Source organism: Polyergus mexicanus, unplaced genomic scaffold (genome assembly GCF_030449975.1).
Source record: "Polyergus mexicanus isolate NDT 795.1 unplaced genomic scaffold, iyPolMexi1.0 SCAF_199, whole genome shotgun sequence".
In the NCBI taxonomy this organism is placed as follows: Eukaryota; Metazoa; Arthropoda; class Insecta; order Hymenoptera; family Formicidae; genus Polyergus; species Polyergus mexicanus.
Genome location: NW_027223519.1, coordinates 2,788 through 21,752, shown reverse-complemented (window position 1 = coordinate 21,752; position 18,965 = coordinate 2,788). Strand labels below are relative to the sequence as shown.

The 18,965-nt window shown below is 44.1% G+C and overlaps 1 protein-coding gene and 1 pseudogene across 1 annotated transcript; both read right to left on the bottom strand.

The window, feature by feature from the left end:
• Positions 1 to 1,034: 1,034 nt before the first annotated feature.
• On the bottom strand, positions 1,035 to 4,937 carry LOC138944442 (uncharacterized). Its single transcript, XM_070315322.1, has 3 exons — positions 4,336 to 4,937; positions 3,370 to 3,827; positions 1,035 to 3,283 (listed from the first exon to the last, which is right to left on the bottom strand). Exons 1-3 carry the CDS (start codon positions 4,935 to 4,937, stop codon positions 1,035 to 1,037), a joined length of 3,309 nt encoding a protein of 1,102 aa, XP_070171423.1.
• Positions 4,938 to 7,605: 2,668 nt separating this feature from the next.
• On the bottom strand, positions 7,606 to 8,409 carry LOC138944441 (uncharacterized; annotated as a pseudogene).
• Between the last annotated feature and the right edge of the window lie 10,556 nt (positions 8,410 to 18,965).

The following is an 18,965-nucleotide window of genomic DNA, read 5'->3' as shown; positions in this document are numbered from 1 at the left end:
AACTCAATGTTATAAGACGCGTGTATGGCAAGTGGATTACTCGCAAGGAATTCGTGCGTTTAACGAAGTGGATTTGGTAATTATTGCCCGGGGTTCGGGGGTAACTAAAGGTCGCATAAGTAAACTTTCTTACCTTGTGACGGATGGTCGGGATGTTAATCGAACGGTCCGGGATTCCCTGCTTGGTTCACCGTGTAGCCGCGCCTTCGAATTACACGTCCACATTAACAGAATTTATTTGTTTCGCCGATCGGAGAGATAGGACGTAAATGATTTGTCCGGGTTTCGTTTGTTGAAAAGTGTTTATTCCTTTCGACACCAACTCCCGGACCGTCTTAGGTAATCGCACGCGACAGCAAGATATGAGCGGACACGCGAATTATCGTTTAACTATAACTTTATGAGCGTTAGGCGTTCGGTGTGCTCCCGGTGAAGGCTTGCGACGAAGTGTCTTAACGAAAAGCCTTCTCTGCGATCCACGTACAATAGTCCTGGTTGATACGGGTACTACAAAAAAGGAGGAATTTCGATCGTTCGATTCCGAGAGCCAATCGGCTATCGACAACGAGGTGTTTGTCAGAATCGAACGATACGAAGAAACCGCAAAAACGGAATGAAAACAAGGCTTCGCACGTAACGTCTCGCTTTAGAACGTTCGAGAAACAAAATTAATAATATAATTTATAAAACGCTTACTTTCTTGAACATCCCGCTCGCCTCGTATACCGGGTAGGTTACGAAATAACTGGTTAAATCCTACCAACATAATCGATACACGGCATCTTAATGATAATTCTTGATCAGACGGTCCGAAGAGCTCTACAGCAAATTTTTCAACATACAATAATAGGAAAAGAGTACAGATAAAGATCGTTGGTTATTCAATCGAAATACATGAGTTAACTTAATCAGTAAATCTTAGCATAGGGTTATTTACATAGGCGTTCTTAGAATAGATATATGTACATATATAGAGCGTGACGATAATTAAAGTCAAACTTAATTATTAACGCATAAAAAAAACGCAAATTAATTTAAGAGCCAGTGTCACTTGATATCGGTAGCTGACAGATCTGCGTTATTGGTCGCTTTAGAGTGGTTTTGGCAGTACGCAATGTAACTACTCGGACATGCCCATCCGATCCCGGATGTACGTCTAATATTCGGGCAAGTTCCCATTTCGAAGGAGGTGCCAAATTATTTTTCAACAATACCAGCTCGTTAATTTTGAGCTCCGGTTTGTTTTCTCGCCATTTACGCCTTTGTTGCAATGTATGCAAATAATCAGAAGACCAAGAACGCCAGATCTGCTCTAAAATCGCACGCACTTGCTGCCATCGAGACAGCCGATTCGAATCGATATCTAAAACAGATTCTTCAGGCGGGCTTACTAACGGGCGACCGACTAAAAAATGACCCGGAGTTAACGCGGAGAAGTCATTCGGATCATCATGTAACGCGGAAATCGGGCGGGAATTTAGGCAAGTCTCGATTTGACACAGCAGCGTAGCGAACTCGATCTGCGATAATGTTCGAGAACCAATCGCTCGTTTCAAATGAAACTTTAATCCTTTAACACCGGCTTCCCAAAGTCCGCCGAAATGCGGAGCCGAGGGAGGTATAAAATGCCATTTTACGTTATCATTAGCGATAGCGTCTTGTATTTGAGGGTCTGCGACAAGTCGCTGAAAGGTAGTGTTTAATTGGCGGTCCGCGCCTTGAAAATTAGTGCCGTTATCACTGTACATGTCGGATGGAAGACCGCGACGGCTTGCAAATCTCCGAAAGGCGGAGAGAAAACCGTTAGTAGCGTAATCATCTACGTATTCTAAATGGACGGCCTTTGTCGAGAGACAAATAAAAACGGCAACATAATATTTTTTGGATCGTTGACCGCGGCCGACTGACGGAATAATATTCATCGGCCCGGCGTAATCGACGCCTGTGTGCGAGAACGGAGCCGAAGGCGTGACGCGGGGCTGAAGGAGATTCCCCCTCAGCTGTTGCGAGGTACGTGCGCGTTCGCGTACGCACTTTACACAACTACGTATAAGAGATTTTACACTGGTGCGCGCTGAAATTATCCAATAATTTTGGCGTAAAATTCTTAACATTAATTGAGTGCCTCCATGAAGAGAGGCTTTATGAGCTTGAGCGATTAATAAATCCGAAATTCGATGTTTCGGTAAAATTATAGGGTGCCGTTCATCATAACTGAGTGACGAATTGTCAATCCGCCCGCCAAGGCGAATTAATTTATCTTTCCCGAGAAAGGGATAAAGCGATAACAAAGAACTGGATCTTGTTTGTGCTTTTGGAAAAGAATGACCTTCGTCGATAGCTAATTGATTGATAACGCGCATGGCTAAATACGGAGCTGGAGCAGTACCGTATGTAACCGTAAGCAATCGATAAGATTGTATCGGAGAATTAATATTAGATCGCCAAAAGATCCGTAAAAAATCGACATCGTCTCGATGAACGCGGATCTGTCGAAACATCTTTTCGATATCGGCGGTGTACACATAACGAAACTGACGCCAACGAAGGATAATTGAGGACAAATCGCGTTGTAATTTAGGCCCGGTCATTAAATGATTATTTAATGTAGAACCATTGCTCATTTTGCACGACGCGTTAAATACTACGCGAAGTTTCGTCGTGCTGCTAGACTCGCGTAGTACCGGATGATGCGGTATATACACCGCTTGGTTAAGCGTCGGATTTTCGTCGGAGACAGATTCCATATGACCCATAGATTTATATTCATTTAAGAAAGAATGATAGGGTTTCGCGAGATCCGGATTTTTTCGTAGGCGTTGTTCTAATTTCGAATAAAGAAGCGCGGCAGTTTCGCGCGAAGATCCTATATCGAGCGGAGGGTTGGTTTTAAATGGTAACCGTATTATATAGCGGCCGTCTTCGGCACGCTGATGTGTTTCGATAAAATGTTGTTCGCATTTTTTATCTTCTTCCGACGGCTGAAGTTCGGAAGAAATTTCCTCGATCTCCCAAAATTTTTGAAGGAGAGAATCGAGCGAAGGAATTGTTACGCAATTTAATGAAGTCGCGGAACCGGTAATTGAATTAGAAGTGCCGGTAGGACCGGATAATATCCATCCTAAAGCAGTAAGCTGGGCCGTCGGAGTTCCGGTCGGACCATGTTTTACCTTTTGCTTTAATAACGATCCATATAAATCTGATCCGATAAGCAGATGGATCGGATGATTGCTAAACGGATCCGGATCCGCGAGAGATAATTTCCGTAAATGCGGCCAATAATCTACGGTTTTAGTCTTTGAGCGTATGACGTAATTTTTTGATATACGAAAGCAGTCAAAGAAAAGGTTGAGGAACCTCGCCCATTACAAGACTCGAGAGTAAGAGACACCTGAGATTTCGCTACGCCACTGTATCGTTCGCCGAAACACTGTACGTGGAGGCTCGCGCGGGAACGTTTCGTGTGCATAGTTTGACACAACGATTCCGAGATAAAGCTAACAGCCGAGCCTTGATCTAACAACGCACGAACTTTAAATTTACGTCCTTCGATGGTACGAAGTATTACCCATGCGGTGGCTAGTAACACGTTCGGCGGATTTTTCAGCGGCGAATGACTCGTTTGAACGGAAGCGACGGCGGTCTCGTTCTTTATCTCAGGCAGCTGAGCCGCTCGGTTGAGCGTTAAGCGTTTTGTTTTCCGAAACAGAATTTTCACTAATCTTCTGTACTGGTATATTTGAGTCACGATGCAAGAGCGTATGATGTGCTCGTCGACACAAATTACAGCGTTTTTTACTCTTGCAAGAGGTCGGGAAATGGCCGACCTTTAAACAATTAAAGCAACATTTGTGCGATTTGAGAAACTGAGTTCTCTGTTCGACGGATTTACGCTTAAACTCGTCGCATAACATCAAATTATGATTGCCGGAACAATTCAAACATTTTGCGGTGGCTACGTTATTCACCGAGGCCCGATTAGAGCCTTTATTTTTATGAGACGAAGTATCGGCATTTAACTTAGAATGATCGGTTAGTCCTCGAATTCGCAGCGTCATAAAATCTCGAATCTCTTCATACGTCGGAGATGCGGTTGATTTACCGCGTTGCAGATTCCACTCATTACGTGTGCGTGGACTAAATTTTTGCGAAACAATATAGACTAATAAGTTATCCCATTTTTCAACAGGTCTGCCTAAATTTGTTAACGCGGCTAATGACGCGGCAACGGTATCGCGTAAACCTTTGAGTTCGACAGCGGATTCCGTTTTCATAATAGGCAAATCAGCGAAAGCATGAATATGCGCATGAATAATCGCGTTTTGATTATCGTACTCTTCGATAAGTAATTTCCACGCACCATCGTAATTTGTGTCTGCAATCTTAACATGATTAATTAATACAGCGGCTTCGCCCGTGACACTGGCTTTTAAATAATGTAATTTCTGCGTATTCGACAGCGATTCTTTCGAGGCGACGAGCGATTCGAATATTCCGCGGAAGTTTTCCCATTCCGCGAAATTACCGGAAAATTTCGGCAACGGGATTCGTGGTAATTGCAATGAAACCGCACCAGACAATTCGCGAGAAGAAATGTCGCTTACCGATGATGCCGCAGTCGGGTCGCACCGGGAGAATTTACCTATCACGTCTGCGAGGTAGTCCGCCGCTTCGTGGTAGACGTCCTCGGCCGTAAAGAATTCCTCCTCGGTGAAGTATTGGACTGTACGCTGTTCGTCGGCCGTTGCTATTTGCTGAAGCTGGACGTTGAGACGTTGACACCTTTCCCATAATGTCTCCAAGGCGTCTAGTCGACTCTTCGCCTTGTATTGCGTGACGTTGGCCTTGCCCATTTTCTTAAAGTTGGGGAACACTCGCTTCATCGAGCTTATTGTAATAGATTGCTTGATGAGGAGGCCCTGCAGCGAGACTGTCATGACGGTAGGCCGATAAGATGAAGCCTTTCAGCAACAATTTACCACCTGGTGGTTGTAGAGATGCTGAAGCGTGACGACTGGTCCGTCGCACGCGGATGTGCGAAGACGCACTATAATTTTCACTTAACAGTGCAGCGCGCTAAAGCGTGCGACAACTATGTGTAACTGCGGATTACGCAGGTCGCACTCTGAGGTGCGGAGTGCTAAAGAGCACAAAGATTGCACTTAAGCTGTGCAAAGCGCTAAGAAGCACGAGATTTGCGCGGCACTGCGGATTACGCAGGACGCACTTTGATGTGCGGAGTGCTAAAGAGCACAAAGATTGCACTTAAGCTGTGCAAAGCGCTAAGAAGCGCGAGATTTGCGCGGCACTGCGGATTACGCAGGGCGCAAATAATAATGATATGTTGTGCTTAAGAGCACAACTTTAATAATGCAAAGGGATGCAAAGTTGACTTCGCGCACTTTATTTTCCCGGAAGTCCTTTCAACGCGCTCGCGTTATTATTTACGGCAGCGGAATGCGGATAGATGTTTTGATATCGCGCACCGTCTCCGTCTCGCGATAGTTTTTATAAGTGCTGTTACCTTAGCGTGTCAGCGTTCTCACTCGCACTCCGCGAACTGATTACCGAATCACTATCTGTTTTTCCAAAATCCGGCTCGAAGGACCATTTAATGTAGCCGAGCCTTCGAATTACACGTCCACATTAACAGAATTTATTTGTTTCGCCGATCGGAGAGATAGGACGTAAATGATTTGTCCGGGTTTCGTTTGTTGAAAAGTGTTTATTCCTTTCGACACCAACTCCCGGACCGTCTTAGGTAATCGCACGCGACAGCAAGATATGAGCGGACACGCGAATTATCGTTTAACTATAACTTTATGAGCGTTAGGCGTTCGGTGTGCTCCCGGTGAAGGCTTGCGACGAAGTGTCTTAACGAAAAGCCTTCTCTGCGATCCACGTACAATAGTCCTGGTTGATACGGGTACTACAAAAAAGGAGGAATTTCGATCGTTCGATTCCGAGAGCCAATCGGCTATCGACAACGAGGTGTTTGTCAGAATCGAACGATACGAAGAAACCGCAAAAACGGAATGAAAACAAGGCTTTGCACGTAACGTCTCGCTTTAGAACGTTCGAGAAACAAAATTAATAATATAATTTATAAAACGCTTACTTTCTTGAACACACCGATATCCGGCCTTCCTGGGATCCTTGTCGTTGATGTCACTGGGTGGAGTCCTTGGGCGCTCGACTTCGATTGGAATCAGCTTGGCTGGCCACTTGATGGGAGTTATGCACTTGGCGCGTCGCGAGATCTCTAAGGTAGCGGTGTGATGATTCGCGAATAATTGTTCGTATTCAGGATCGTAGTGCGGTGTTACACCAACGTATCGCGATAGCCCGGAATCTACGGGTTCTAGGATCAACTCGCGAAGTAGTTTACGCGCGCGCTTCCTCACTCCTCCACGTCTGGTCTTTGGCATTTGTTAATTTATTTAATTAACCACTAATCACTGGCTCTAATCAAGACGGCGTGTGCTTTCCAGAGGACACGGCGTGCGATGGACCGCACGGCTGTATCTTGTGTTTGGACTGATTGCAATAACAGTGTGCGGCGATCCGTACTGCTGGTACTGTATATCAGGTGTAAGCGTGTGCGTGTGTGTATAATTGAATAGAGCCGGGCGAAAATGTATTTTGATAACTGTAGATTTTAACAGGATATTGTTAACAGAAAGGTTAACCAAACGGATTAGAGCGGAGAAATAATCTTAAAATGCGTATTATTTACTTACGGATGCGGAAGGCTCAAAGCAAGAGTTGGATAAGGTGCGTTAATGAAGAGTCGACTTAATTCTCATACAGCACAATATGTTCATTCAACTTGTACACTGTTGCATTAATTCGACTTAATTTTAGAGTTATAAGTAAATTTAGATTAAACACTAGAGTTAGGATTTAGAAATTGAATTTAAAGTTAGAGTTAGAATTCGAACTTAGAATTGAATTGCGTCGCAGTCGCGGGAGAGGCTCTCCTAAGAGAGCTGTTGACGGTTCGAAGTGGCGGAGTAGACTCCCAAAGTTGGAGCGCGCACTGGGCTCCTTCGCTTCGGCGGCTCGGCCGCTGCCGAGAGTAGGGATGCGTAGTGGTGGAATGCGCAGTAGTGGAAATTTCCTTAGAGCTAACGAAGCGCCATGCCTCGGCACTCGGAGGAATCAAGTGTCATGGCGTGTTTTTGGCGCGCTATTCAAGTTGCGCTTATTAGACTTAGATTATTTAAGAGAGAACAAATAGAAATTCAAAGGTTGAATTTTTGACAGGATGATACCTTTCCCCTCGGAAAAGAATGTTGGACGTTATTGTTCCAACATTCTCCAAAGCGCTTAAACTTATGCTTGTAGTACGCTTACATCACTTTCTTAAAGTTATGCTAACAATTGATTATGCGATTTTTATTAATCTAGGATCCTCGGTGGGTATATAGATATTTATTCAATTTACCATAGTCTTTCGGTGGGGCGTTTGGTGAGTTTTGGGGGTCTTCGCGCACACTTTCTCTAGATACTTCTTCGCTATTCTTAGGGAGGGCAAGGGGCGTTGATTCTGCAATAGGGATCTCCGGGTCCCTTGTTCCCTAGGTGCTGGCTGTCCGCGGGCTCTCATCTGCAGGAGAAGGTGATTGAGCTCCAGACTGCTCCCAGCAGGTGAAGACTCCACCTATAGACAGAGTGAAGAGCGTAGCGTCTTATAATAGAATCGATTACGAACTTAGCGAGTCTCACTAGTAGGATTATGGCGAGCACTCCAGCGCTTGCTGATCCGAACGTGATGAATCGTTGCCACAGTCGTGTTCCGGCGTTTTCCGCTATCTTTTCTAATGACTTCTCGTCCATGAGATTATACAATGACACGCTCCCATAGGGGATCGTGTGTCCCATAGCTCCCTGCGCGATGGTGTCCAACATCGCGGGTTTTTCTACTGGGAACATTATGTGATTTCTCAAGCGGTCCAAGTCTTCTGTGGAGTAAATTCCGCTGATCGCGAGATTTGATAGGCTCACGTACTTTCACCAGGGCTTAGTTAGTGGTTGGATGGTTGATGGTGGTAAGGCCTCGATAGGTCTCGGCGTAATCCGAAACCATGTGTCTTCGACTCTGTACATGGTCGGCAACAGCTCGCTGCATTCCCTAGTGATTCCTGTCTTCATTAATATCCTCGATCTTGGTGATAAGAAGTATGACGTATTACCATGCGAGACGGGTAATTCGTTATAGCATTCCTCGGTCTGTCGAATTTTGCACAGGACGGGAACACACTTGATGATATGAATTACCTCGCCGACGGTGATTGCCATGTAGCCGGGCGATTTCATCAAACGAAATGCCATCTCGTCCGGGGCGATGCTGGAAAGTGAGAGTGCGTTTTCCAGAATTTGTTTCTCCAGGGCGCATTTTTGGCCCATGATGTCCCGGTACAGCTGTGTCAATTGGGTCTTCAGGTGCTTTTCCACGTATATGAATTTGGAGTTCACGTATGAGAAGATATCAAGGTTGTCGATGGCGATTCTTGATTGAGATTTGAACGTTCTTCTCGGTTGCGTCTCAAGGATAAATAACTTCGGGTGTTCCGTCTGGGTTAACTTATAGCCGCAGAGGTTCGTATCTGAAGTCTTGGCTAGAGCGAACGTAGTTTCCTTTGTTGTGACCGTGTAGATGACGGAGGACTCCTTCTGTGCCTCCTTGGGGGTGAGCCAGTAGGCGATGCCTTGGTATAATACATCAGCGTCGGAAGTTGCAGCTATCCGTCGGTATAATTCTCCAGTACGTTGACGTACCGTCTGCGTCGCTACATTCACCCTCCGTTGCGCGGCAACGGCTTCCTGAGGGTAAGACGACTTCATTTGAGGTGTGCTTGATCGGCAACTCCAGGCTCCTGGTAGTTATCTTGATAGAAGCCTGTACGACCACGTTGTCCCATGTTCCGAATGGATTGCTGAATTGCGTCCCTGTGCAGCGTACGTCTACGGTGAGGGTTCCGGCAAATGTCAGGCTATGCATGGATGTGGTGTTTATTTTGATTTCCGCGATTAAAGCGTTACCTCCCAGGAATATAGTTCCACTGTCGTGCAGCTTCTTGCACGTTTTGGCAGATATTTCCCGGATGTATTCTCGCTTCCCATTTTGTACGGCAGAGATGTGGGAATGCATTCCACAGTAGTATATGGTCCGGTCGATCTCAATCCGGCATTGTAGGCCCGTGGTGTGGTCGAATTCGCTTAGTTGTAACAATGTTCAATTTATCACTACCGCAGTCGTATCCCGTTAGACTATATGCAGTGGAGGATAGAAGTGCGATGATGATGATGATCGGTGAGGTAGGCTCCATGTTAAGGCTCATTGCTAACTGGTCGGTCCTTTTCCGGTGCTGTGTTATTATAGCTGCTGCGGTCAGGAACTCGGGGGGGGGGGGGGGTACTGATCGAAGTGGGGGCTTGGTGTGGCGAGAACTTTAGTTTATCCGCGTGCACGATTCGCGTCTTATGTCTACTTATGGCTATTTTGATATTATTATTACCGAGTATTTCAGTGATTCTATAAAGTCCAGTATACTGGTCCCCCAGTTTACCTTTTGTGGGCTCTCGTAACAGATATACATTAGTTCCTACCTTAAATCTACGCGTATTGAGCTTACGGTCGTAGTATAATTTAGATCGTTTTTTTGTGTTGATTAAATTTTCGCGTGCGATTGTTTGCACGTCTTTAAGTTTGTTAAACAATTCTGTCAGATATCTCGCGTAACTCTCATTCGGCTCCTGGGTTGTGTCGGTCTCGCTGGAAGATACCTTGGCAGTCTTCCCGAAAACTAGCTCGTGAGGAGTAAATTGCGTTCCTTCGTGGACGCTTGTATTGTAAGAGAACGATGCGAGCTTGAGATAGGTGTCCCATTCGTTGGATTTGTCGACGTAGTGCTTCAGGTACTTCCAAAGTACCTGGTGCGATCTCTCTACTGACCCGTTAGACTGTGGTCTATACGCTGTAGTTCTAAAATGTTTAATTCTAAATTTATGGGCTACGTTGCGCATTAATCTATTGAGGAAATGGGAACCTTGGTCGGTTAGTATAGCCCTCGGGGCTCCGAATATACAAATAAACTCGTTTGTGAATGCATCCGCTACGTTTATTGTGCCCGCGTGTTTGAGAAGTAGGGCGAGAGAATACTTAGTCAGTAAGTCTTGAATTGTTAATATATAAGTATTACCAGAGCGTATAGTGGCCAGGGGGCCCATTATGTCCATAGAAACTTTATCAAAGGCGGAGTCAGGGGTATCGGTAAGCACCATTGGTTGTTTAGTTTTTACGCGTATCAGTTTTTTCAACTGGCAGGAACGACAATTTTGTACGAAAGACTGTATATCGGCCTTCATTCCGGCCCAGTGATACCGTTTCTTAATGCGATTGGAGGACATGGTTATACCCTTGTGTCTGCCTATTGCCGGACAATGGTTATCTTCTAGTATTCTTAATCTATCGTATTCGGCTAACTTTAGTCGCCAACGGACTAACCTGGACGTAGGGTCTTTAACCGAATGCAACCATATTAGGGGTTTATGATCGGTGACCAGATCGAACTTCTGTCCGTATAGGTAGGGTCGGAAGTAGTTTACGCAATAGACTATCGCGAGCAGTTCTTTCTCTATGGTTGAATAGTTTCTTTCGGTCGCATTTAGGAGGCGAGAGATATACGCGATGGGCAGGTCCTTACCTATAGGACCTTGGCTCAGAATGCCGCCGATCGCGTGCCCCGAAGCGTCCGTCGTGACTACGAAGGGTTTTGTAAAATCTGGATATTGTAAGATCGGCTCCGTGCACAGGGTTTCGCCGAGCTGCCCGAATGCTAATTCTTGCTCATCTTTCCAAGCGAATGGTTCCTCTTTCTTTAGAATTTTAGTTAAGGGACGATCTCGGAAAAGTTAGGGATAAATCGCCGGTAATATCTTGCCAGGCCGAGGAACTATTTTATATTCTTCGCGTTTCGCGGGGTAGGGAATTCCTTAACTGTTTGTACCTTTGCGGGGTCGGGTTTTACTCCCTGATTGCTAATAATGTGCCCCAGATAACCGACCTCTTTTCGTAAGAACTCGCATTTGTCCGGTTGAAGCTTTAGGTTTGCCCTCCTGAGTCTTTCGACTAACTTATTGAACTTGACTTCGTGCTCCTTTAGCGAACTCGCGTATAATACGATATCGTCGAGGTATACGAATAATTCACTCCCCTGAAGATCTGATAGCACCTGATCCATGAGCCTCTGGAACGTGGCGGGTGCGTTCTTGAGACCGAACGGCATCCGGGTGAACTCGTAGTGCCCATGAGGGGGTGGAAAAGGCCGTTTTGCCAGCGTGAGACTCATGCATAGGTATCTGGTGAAATCCTGACGCGAGATCGAAAACGCTGAAATACTTCGCGCTACCTAGTTGGTCCAATATCTCTGTAATATTAGGGAGCGGGTACGCGTCTCCTATTGTTTTTTCGTTTAATGCACGGTAATCTATGACCATGCGCCATCTTTTATTGCCTTTTGAATCCGCTGTTTTAGGTACGATCCACAGCGGCGAGTTATACCGCGAGTTATATATTTGACAAATACCGTTTTAGATTTAAATAGTTTGTTCACCAGAAAATCTCTAATCTCGTTATGCCTTTTTATACGAGCAGGTTTAGTATGTATACATATGCCCAAAACGTGTCCCAAAGTCTCCGCCTGCATCGAGCATCTCCTGCATATCACCTCCGCATTGGGCTTAGTTTTGCTGAGGACGATCCTAGTCCCGAACGTATTCGTCCTAAGTCTTATCGCGTCAATAAAACGCGAGCCTTTTAGTAACGTAGGATCTCTTAGCCACTACTTCCGACTTTGTCCCCTCGATAATCTTTTACACCTTGACCTTGCAGATAAAGATCTTCCCAACTAGTTGCTTCTCGGTTTTTAAGTAGCATTTTCGCCTTATCTACATTTTTTATCGTTTCAGGTTTTACTATCCTTAGTTCCTCAAAATATTTATTTAGTGCATGCTTTAATTTTTCACTCTGGACCAAACCATGCATAGCCGGGTCCATTGATTGTTCCATTCTTATGTTATTTTTTATTGCGGCCAAGGGGAGCAAGTTATGGAATAAAAAAATACTTTGTTATAGTGTTTTGGAAAGCTCTCAATGTCAGCTACAAGAATGCTAAATAAAAAATGGGGGTTTCCATTTAAGATTTTAAAGTTGACCTTCACATGACCTTCAAATGATTTTCCAAGGTCAAATCATTGTCATCATCTTATGGCCCCCTTGAAACCACACAACTTTTGTTTGAAACTTTTTTATGTCAGATTATTGTAAGTGTCTTAAAAATCGTGGCGACCGTTGGGAGTGGTGCCCTTGGACACAGTATAATTGGACACGGTGCAAATGGACACGTTACAAATGGACACGAGATTTTGCACACGGTTCAATTGGACACAGGGCATTTGGACACAGTAATTTTGGATACAGTAGCTTTTGGACACATAAGAAAATACGCATCGTTTACTTGGACACCGCTCAATTGGACACTGTTCATTTGGACACCGTTCGTTTGGACACAGAAAGATGCGCACCGTTCATTTGGACACCGTTCGTTTGGACACCGTTATTTGCCCACCGTTCGTTTGGACACCGTTCATTTGCCCACCGTTCGTTTGGACACCGTTCATTTGCCCACTGTTCGTTTGGACACCGTTCATTTGCCCACCGTTCGTTTGGACACCGTTCGTTTGGTCACCAAAATTTGATTTAAATTATACGACGTAATCCACACCAAATTTTTGTTTTAAATAAGAAATAGGTTTGGGTTAGGTTATATCTTCCGGAAGTGGAGCCCCCCCCGCAGGGGGGGCGGAACCCACTGTATCCATGCATGACATCCAAATATGCGAAAGGCTAAACAAAGTGCTAAAAGCAATGTAAAATTAATGACATCAGTATCAGAGATATATAAGTATGAATATATTTTATTTTGACAGATATTATAACCTTCAAATGTATCTCCTTTTCACGATTTCATATTTTACATAGATTTACCAGTATAAAGTGTTATAAGAATACTGATTATATTTTCCCAAAATGATTTTTATTTCTCTCCATCTGTTACATATTCAAACAAACAGTGCGCATGTTTCTGTGTACAAATGAACGGTGGGCAAATGAACGGTGTCCAAACGAACGGTGGGCAAATGAACGGTGTCCAAACGAACAGTGGGCAAATGAACGGTGTCCAAACGAACGGTGGGCAAATGAACGGTGTCCAAACGAACGGTAGGCAAATAACGGTGTCCAAACGAACGGTGTCCAAATGAACGGTGCGCATCTTTCTGTGTCCAAACGAACGGAGTCCAAATGAACAGTGTCCAATTGAGCGGTGTCCAAGTAAACGATGCGTATTTTCTTATGTGTCCAAAAGCTACTGTATCCAAAATTACTGTGTCCAAATGCACTGTGTCCAATTGAACCGTGTGCACAATCTCGTGTCCATTTGTAACGTGTCCATTTGCACCGTGTCCAATTGTACTGTGTCCAAGTGAAGGCCACTCGCGACCGTTACCGCGAGGACCACCCTATATATGTTTGTATTAGTTATATTTTTTGGTAAGGTTTTAAACATAACTTTTTAACGTTTTTAATTATTCTAACCATTGAGGGAACTTCATTCTCTTTTATCAAATTACTCCAGGGATGGATTTTAGCACCTAAGTACACGAAGGCTTTGTCAGGTTCAATATTTGTAATCGTTTCGTTCTTAATTTTAATTACTGGATCTTTTATGTACCATGTTTTGTTTTTTTTGTACAATTTGGAATGCAGCGCATTTGGAGACGGATAAGGACATACCAATGTTTACTAGATATTCATGAATCATTTTAACCTGATTTCTCGCTTCTACATTATCCTTAGCTATTAGCACTATATCGTCAGCAAACGCTAAAATAGACACAGATTCGCTTTCGACTCGTACGCCTGTTGTTTCTTTATCTATATGTTTAATGATCGGCTCTATTGCTAAATTAAATAATAAGGGGGACAGCGGATCACCTTGTTTCACTCCCCTTCGCAACTCTATTTCTATGTTTTCATTATTTGCCGCTTTAATCGAAGTTCTGCAATTCTGATACATTTTTCTTATTAAGTTTATAACATATTTATGCACTCCTTTTGTTTTTAAGCCTAAATCAATCATGAAGTGCGGAATCATATCGAAAGCTTTGCTAATATCTAATACTACTACCGTTCCTCCACTTGTGCTCTTCATCTCATTAATTGCTTCTCTTAAAAGAAGAGTATTAAATCTACATCCATCCTCGTTTGAGAAGCCCTTCTGCCGATTTGACTGTATTATAAATTTTCGAAGCTTGCTATCCACCACTGCCGAAAAGATGCGACTGAGCAGCGACCCGATGGTAATGGGCCTCCAATTTTTTATTTCGCTAAGATCTTTATCGGGTTTCGGAATTAGAGTGGTTCTGTTTCTTTTCCATGGCGTTGGAAAGTATCCTTCTAACAATAGGATGTTAAACAAGATTGCTAGCAATTCAACCGTGCCTGTATGCATCAGGTGACATTTTTTAACGCCATACATTTCTGCTGCTGATTTATTTTTGACTTTTGTTATCCGGTCCTTTATTTCTTGCAGCGCAATCGGTTGAAACACTTCTCCTATATCCAACTGCGGAATATGGTCCATTGGTATTGATAGATCTACTTCGTTTTGTCCTATCTGTCCCCAAAGATCAGCGTACAGTTCTTTCACTCTCTCGGCAGGAGGGGGTTCTCGACGAGCATGCATAAAAGAAAAATCACTCTTAATTGTATATTCAGCAAGCTTTTTAGGACATTTATGGAATAGTTCCTGGCATCTAGCATAACCGAATTTTTTTCGTTGGTTATAATTTTTAATTCACCTTTTATTATTATTGTTATTATTCCTTTTATTGTTATCGTTATATTTATTATCATTTTTATCTTTTTCATTGCTGTTATCATTATATTTATTATTTTTATGTTTAGAACCAGTTTTTTCTTTTCTATTTTTATTTTTACTATTTGCATGTAATAGCATAGGAACTATTTCTTTTTCAATAAATTCGTCTATTAATGAAAACAGACGGCTAGGTTCTTCTTTATGTTTTACCCATAATGTTTTTAAGGGGACTTCTAGACTTGCCAGCTTGCTATCTGAGGATATTGTAATTGACTCCATAAATTCACTCATAGTCTTTCTCCAAGTCTCATCAGACCTTAGGGTCTGATCGCTTTCAGACGTTGAGGGTTCTGGCGTCTTTTCAAGTGCTCTACTTTCTACAACGTTAGTAATGTCGCCGTTGTAAATTGTACGCCGTCATTGACATAGGATTTCTCCTAGGGCTTAGGATCGACTGACTCGTGTGCAACGGCTGTTCACACGAAACCCTTCTCCACGTCAGTCCTCCAGGGCCTCGCTGGAGTATTTGCTACTACCGCCAAGATCTGCACCGACGGCGGCTCCAGGCAGGCTCGCGCCCAGACCCTTCTGCGCTTACCGTCCCGACCCTCCTACTCGTCATGGCTTCGTGACGACGCGAGAGACCTTGCGATACCGTGCCAACAAGACACGACGCGCCCGGCGCTCCCGTTGCCGCCCCACTTGCCGCTGACGGCAGAGTATAGGCTCGACGCTTCAGCGCCATCCATTTTCAGGGCTAGTTGCTTCGGCAGCTGATTTGTTACACACTCCTTAGCGGATTCCGACTTCCACGGCCACCGTCCTGCTGTCTTAAGCAACCAACGCCTTTCATGGTGTCCCATGAGCGTCGAGTTGGGCGCCTTAACTCTGCGTTTGGTTCATTCCACAGCGCCAGTTCTGCTTACCAAAAATGGCCCACTTGGCACTCTGATCCGAGATGCTCGTGGCTTCATAATTCAAGAAAGCCAGAGATCTCACCCATTTAAAGTTTGAGAATAGGTTGAGGTTGTTTCGGCCCCAAGGCCTCTAATCATTCGCTTTACCAGATGAGACTCGTTCGCGTTCCGTGGGGAACGGTCGAGTGCCAGCTATCCTGAGGGAAACTTCGGAGGGAACCAGCTACTAGATGGTTCGATTAGTCTTTCGCCCCTATACCCAGACCTCTCCTCCTCCATCCCGCTCGCACGACGCCGACCGCACTGAAAAAGGCCGACGGCGCTCTGCTGCTGGCTTCCCTTTCTCTCTCGGGTCGTCGCAGAGGCGCGCGGCGTTCTACGCGCGTCGTTGTATTAGTACATGCGGGATATAATCCGTCAATTCCATTTTACTTTCATATCTGTTTTCTTTGTCCATTCAGTCGCCGACTGCTGCGAGCGCGCGTCCGAAAGACTCGAGACGCAGAGCAGGACCTCCGGAACGTTAATGATCCTTCCGCAGGTTCACCTACGGAAACCTTGTTACGACTTTTACTTCCTCTAAATGATCAAGTTTGGTCATCTTCCCGGCAACATCGGCAATGCCGAGACATTGCCGCGCACCAGTCCGAAGACCTCACTAAATCATTCAATCGGTAGTAGCGACGGGCGGTGTGTACAAAGGACTGGGACGTAATCAACGCGAGCTTATGACTCGCGCTTACTGGGAATTCCTCGTTCATGGGGAATAATTGCAAGCCCCAATCCCTAGCACGAAGGAGGTTCAGCGGGTTACCCGGGCCTTTCGGCCAGGGAATACACGCTGATTCCTTCAGTGTAGCGCGCGTGCGGCCCAGAACATCTAAGGGCATCACAGACCTGTTATTGCTCAATCTCGTGCGGCTAGAAGCCGCCTGTCCCTATTAGAAGATTTGTTTGTACGTTGGTAGTAAAAACCCGCCAGCCGAAGCCAGGGGCCTTCGCGATACCATAAGGTACGCCTATTTAGCAGGCTAGAGTCTCGTTCGTTATCGGAATTAACCAGACAAATCGCTCCACCAACTAAGAACGGCCATGCACCACCACCCACCGAATCAAGAAAGAGCTATCAATCTGTCAATCCTTCCGGTGTCTGGGCCTGGTGAGGTTTCCCGTGTTGAGTCAAATTAAGCCGCAGGCTCCACTCCTGGTGGTGCCCTTCCGTCAGTTCCTTTTAGTTTCAGCTTTGCAACCATACTTCCCCCGGAATCCAAAAGCTTTGGTTTCCCGGAAGCTGCCCGCCGAGTCATCGGAGGAACTTCGGCGGATCGCTAGCTGGCATCGTTTATGGTTAGAACTAGGGCGGTATCTGATCGCCTTCGAACCTCTAACTTTCGTTCTTGATTAATGAAAACATTTTTGGCAAATGCTTTCGCTTCTGTCCGTCTTGCGACGATCCAAGAATTTCACCTCTAACGCACAGTGGGGAATTTCGGCGAAAAGCTAGCCAAAAATCAAAAAACGAAATTTAGATTTGGGATCAATTTTCTATGGAGATCAGTAAAGGACTATTCCCTGCATAGAATCCCGTTGTCCTTAGCCCCCCACTATTTTAAGTTGAGCAAGTATGTTAGTTGAAAGTAGACCTTCGCCAGCGACAGACGTTTCTCGCGCGTTTCGTTAATATTTTCAATATACTTTGAGTGGGAATAACTTTTTAGATAAAAGTGAGAATAAAGTTCTGCAAAATGGATGCTCTTCCTGGAGGTATGTAGAATATTTTATATTGTTTAGATTTTTGAAATAGCGTTTACCATGTTAATTTACGACGTATAAACTTAATCCGATAAAGTTCCTACTTTCCTGAATAAATCTTTACTTCGTGTAGACTTTTAGTTGCAGATCCCACAAGATCCCATGTTCTTTCTTTTTTTCTATTAGCCTATACTATTAGCAATTAAAATTCGCAATAATTAGCTGCTAATATTTGCTAGCCTTGTTGTACGATATTTTTTTGTAACAGTATGCGCGTCCCGAAAAGGTTAGGTTGTCGCCCGTCTGTCATCGTAGGTAGTCCCGTTTAGTTGCAGCTGTGCCCGGTTCGCTCATAACAATAGTGTTTGAAATCCGGTCTATAAAAATTATCATACCTGAGGTTTTAAGTGTCTTATATCGGGTGTTTACCAAATACAAACAAATTTCTCAGAACCGGTATTCAGAGCGCGAGTTTATTTTGAATATAACATTATGATATATATATGAATTTCGTATATAATATATAATAATATGTGCTTTTTTTCATGCATTTTTTACAGGATCTGGCAATCAGTTAATTACCTATAAAAGGAAAGAGATATTCCTTATTATGCAGAATTGCTTAAGCAATAAATTTAATAACCAAATTAAACATTTGGAACAGGAGTTGTCCGAACGAATTAACTGTCCTATTCAAATCCATCCAGATGCCAGATCACACATGTCAAAATTCTTCTTCAAACTGCGCACAAAATGGCAAGAGGCAAAAAGGAACATGAATTTTTTTCTTCAGAAAAATGAGACATGGCTAGAAGTAAATATGTCATTCCCTACACGTTCAAATACAGATAAATTAAGCATACGTGGTCGTCCCTCGCTGGATTTCAGTTCATGTAGTGAACGATCAAAACGGCGAAAGACTGAAGAGCTTCGTCGAACTTTTACAACTGAAGAATTGTCATACGCTACGCAAATGAGTCTTCGTTCTTCCGGAAATTTACATTCAGCACAAGTTGTACAGGACATTACAACAACCTCACCAACAAGAGCTTTACGATACAGAACAGCATTTCAAGCGACAGTCGAGACTACGTTATCTGCGGACGTAGCTCTCTCGATTATGGTCGAAGCTAAACTCACCAGAAAGCAATACAACGTCATTAGATCATCAATGAAGGAAAATAACTGTCGATTATATCCGAACTATGAAGCAGTGCGAGCGGCCAAGAAATTATGTTATCCATCTCGATCTAGTATTACTATTACTGAAAGTAGTGCAGATATAAAGTTGCAAGATTTATTAGACCACACATGCAAACGTCTTCTTCTTACTTAGAGAGAGATTATGAAA

What these genes read in the sequence shown, in the direction of transcription:
- LOC138944442 (XM_070315322.1), bottom strand. Translation starts at nt 4,937, where the DNA reads ATGACAGTCTCGCTGCAGGGCCTCCTCATCAAGCAATCTATTACAATA. An exon ending in TGGAAATTACTTATCGAAGA is followed by an intron (nt 3,828 to 4,335) that starts GTACGATAATCA and finishes AATTGTTTAAAG; the next exon opens with GTCGGCCATTTCCCGACCTC. An exon ending in GTCTCTTACTCTCGAGTCTT is followed by an intron (nt 3,284 to 3,369) that starts GTAATGGGCGAG and finishes CTAAAACCGTAG; the next exon opens with ATTATTGGCCGCATTTACGG.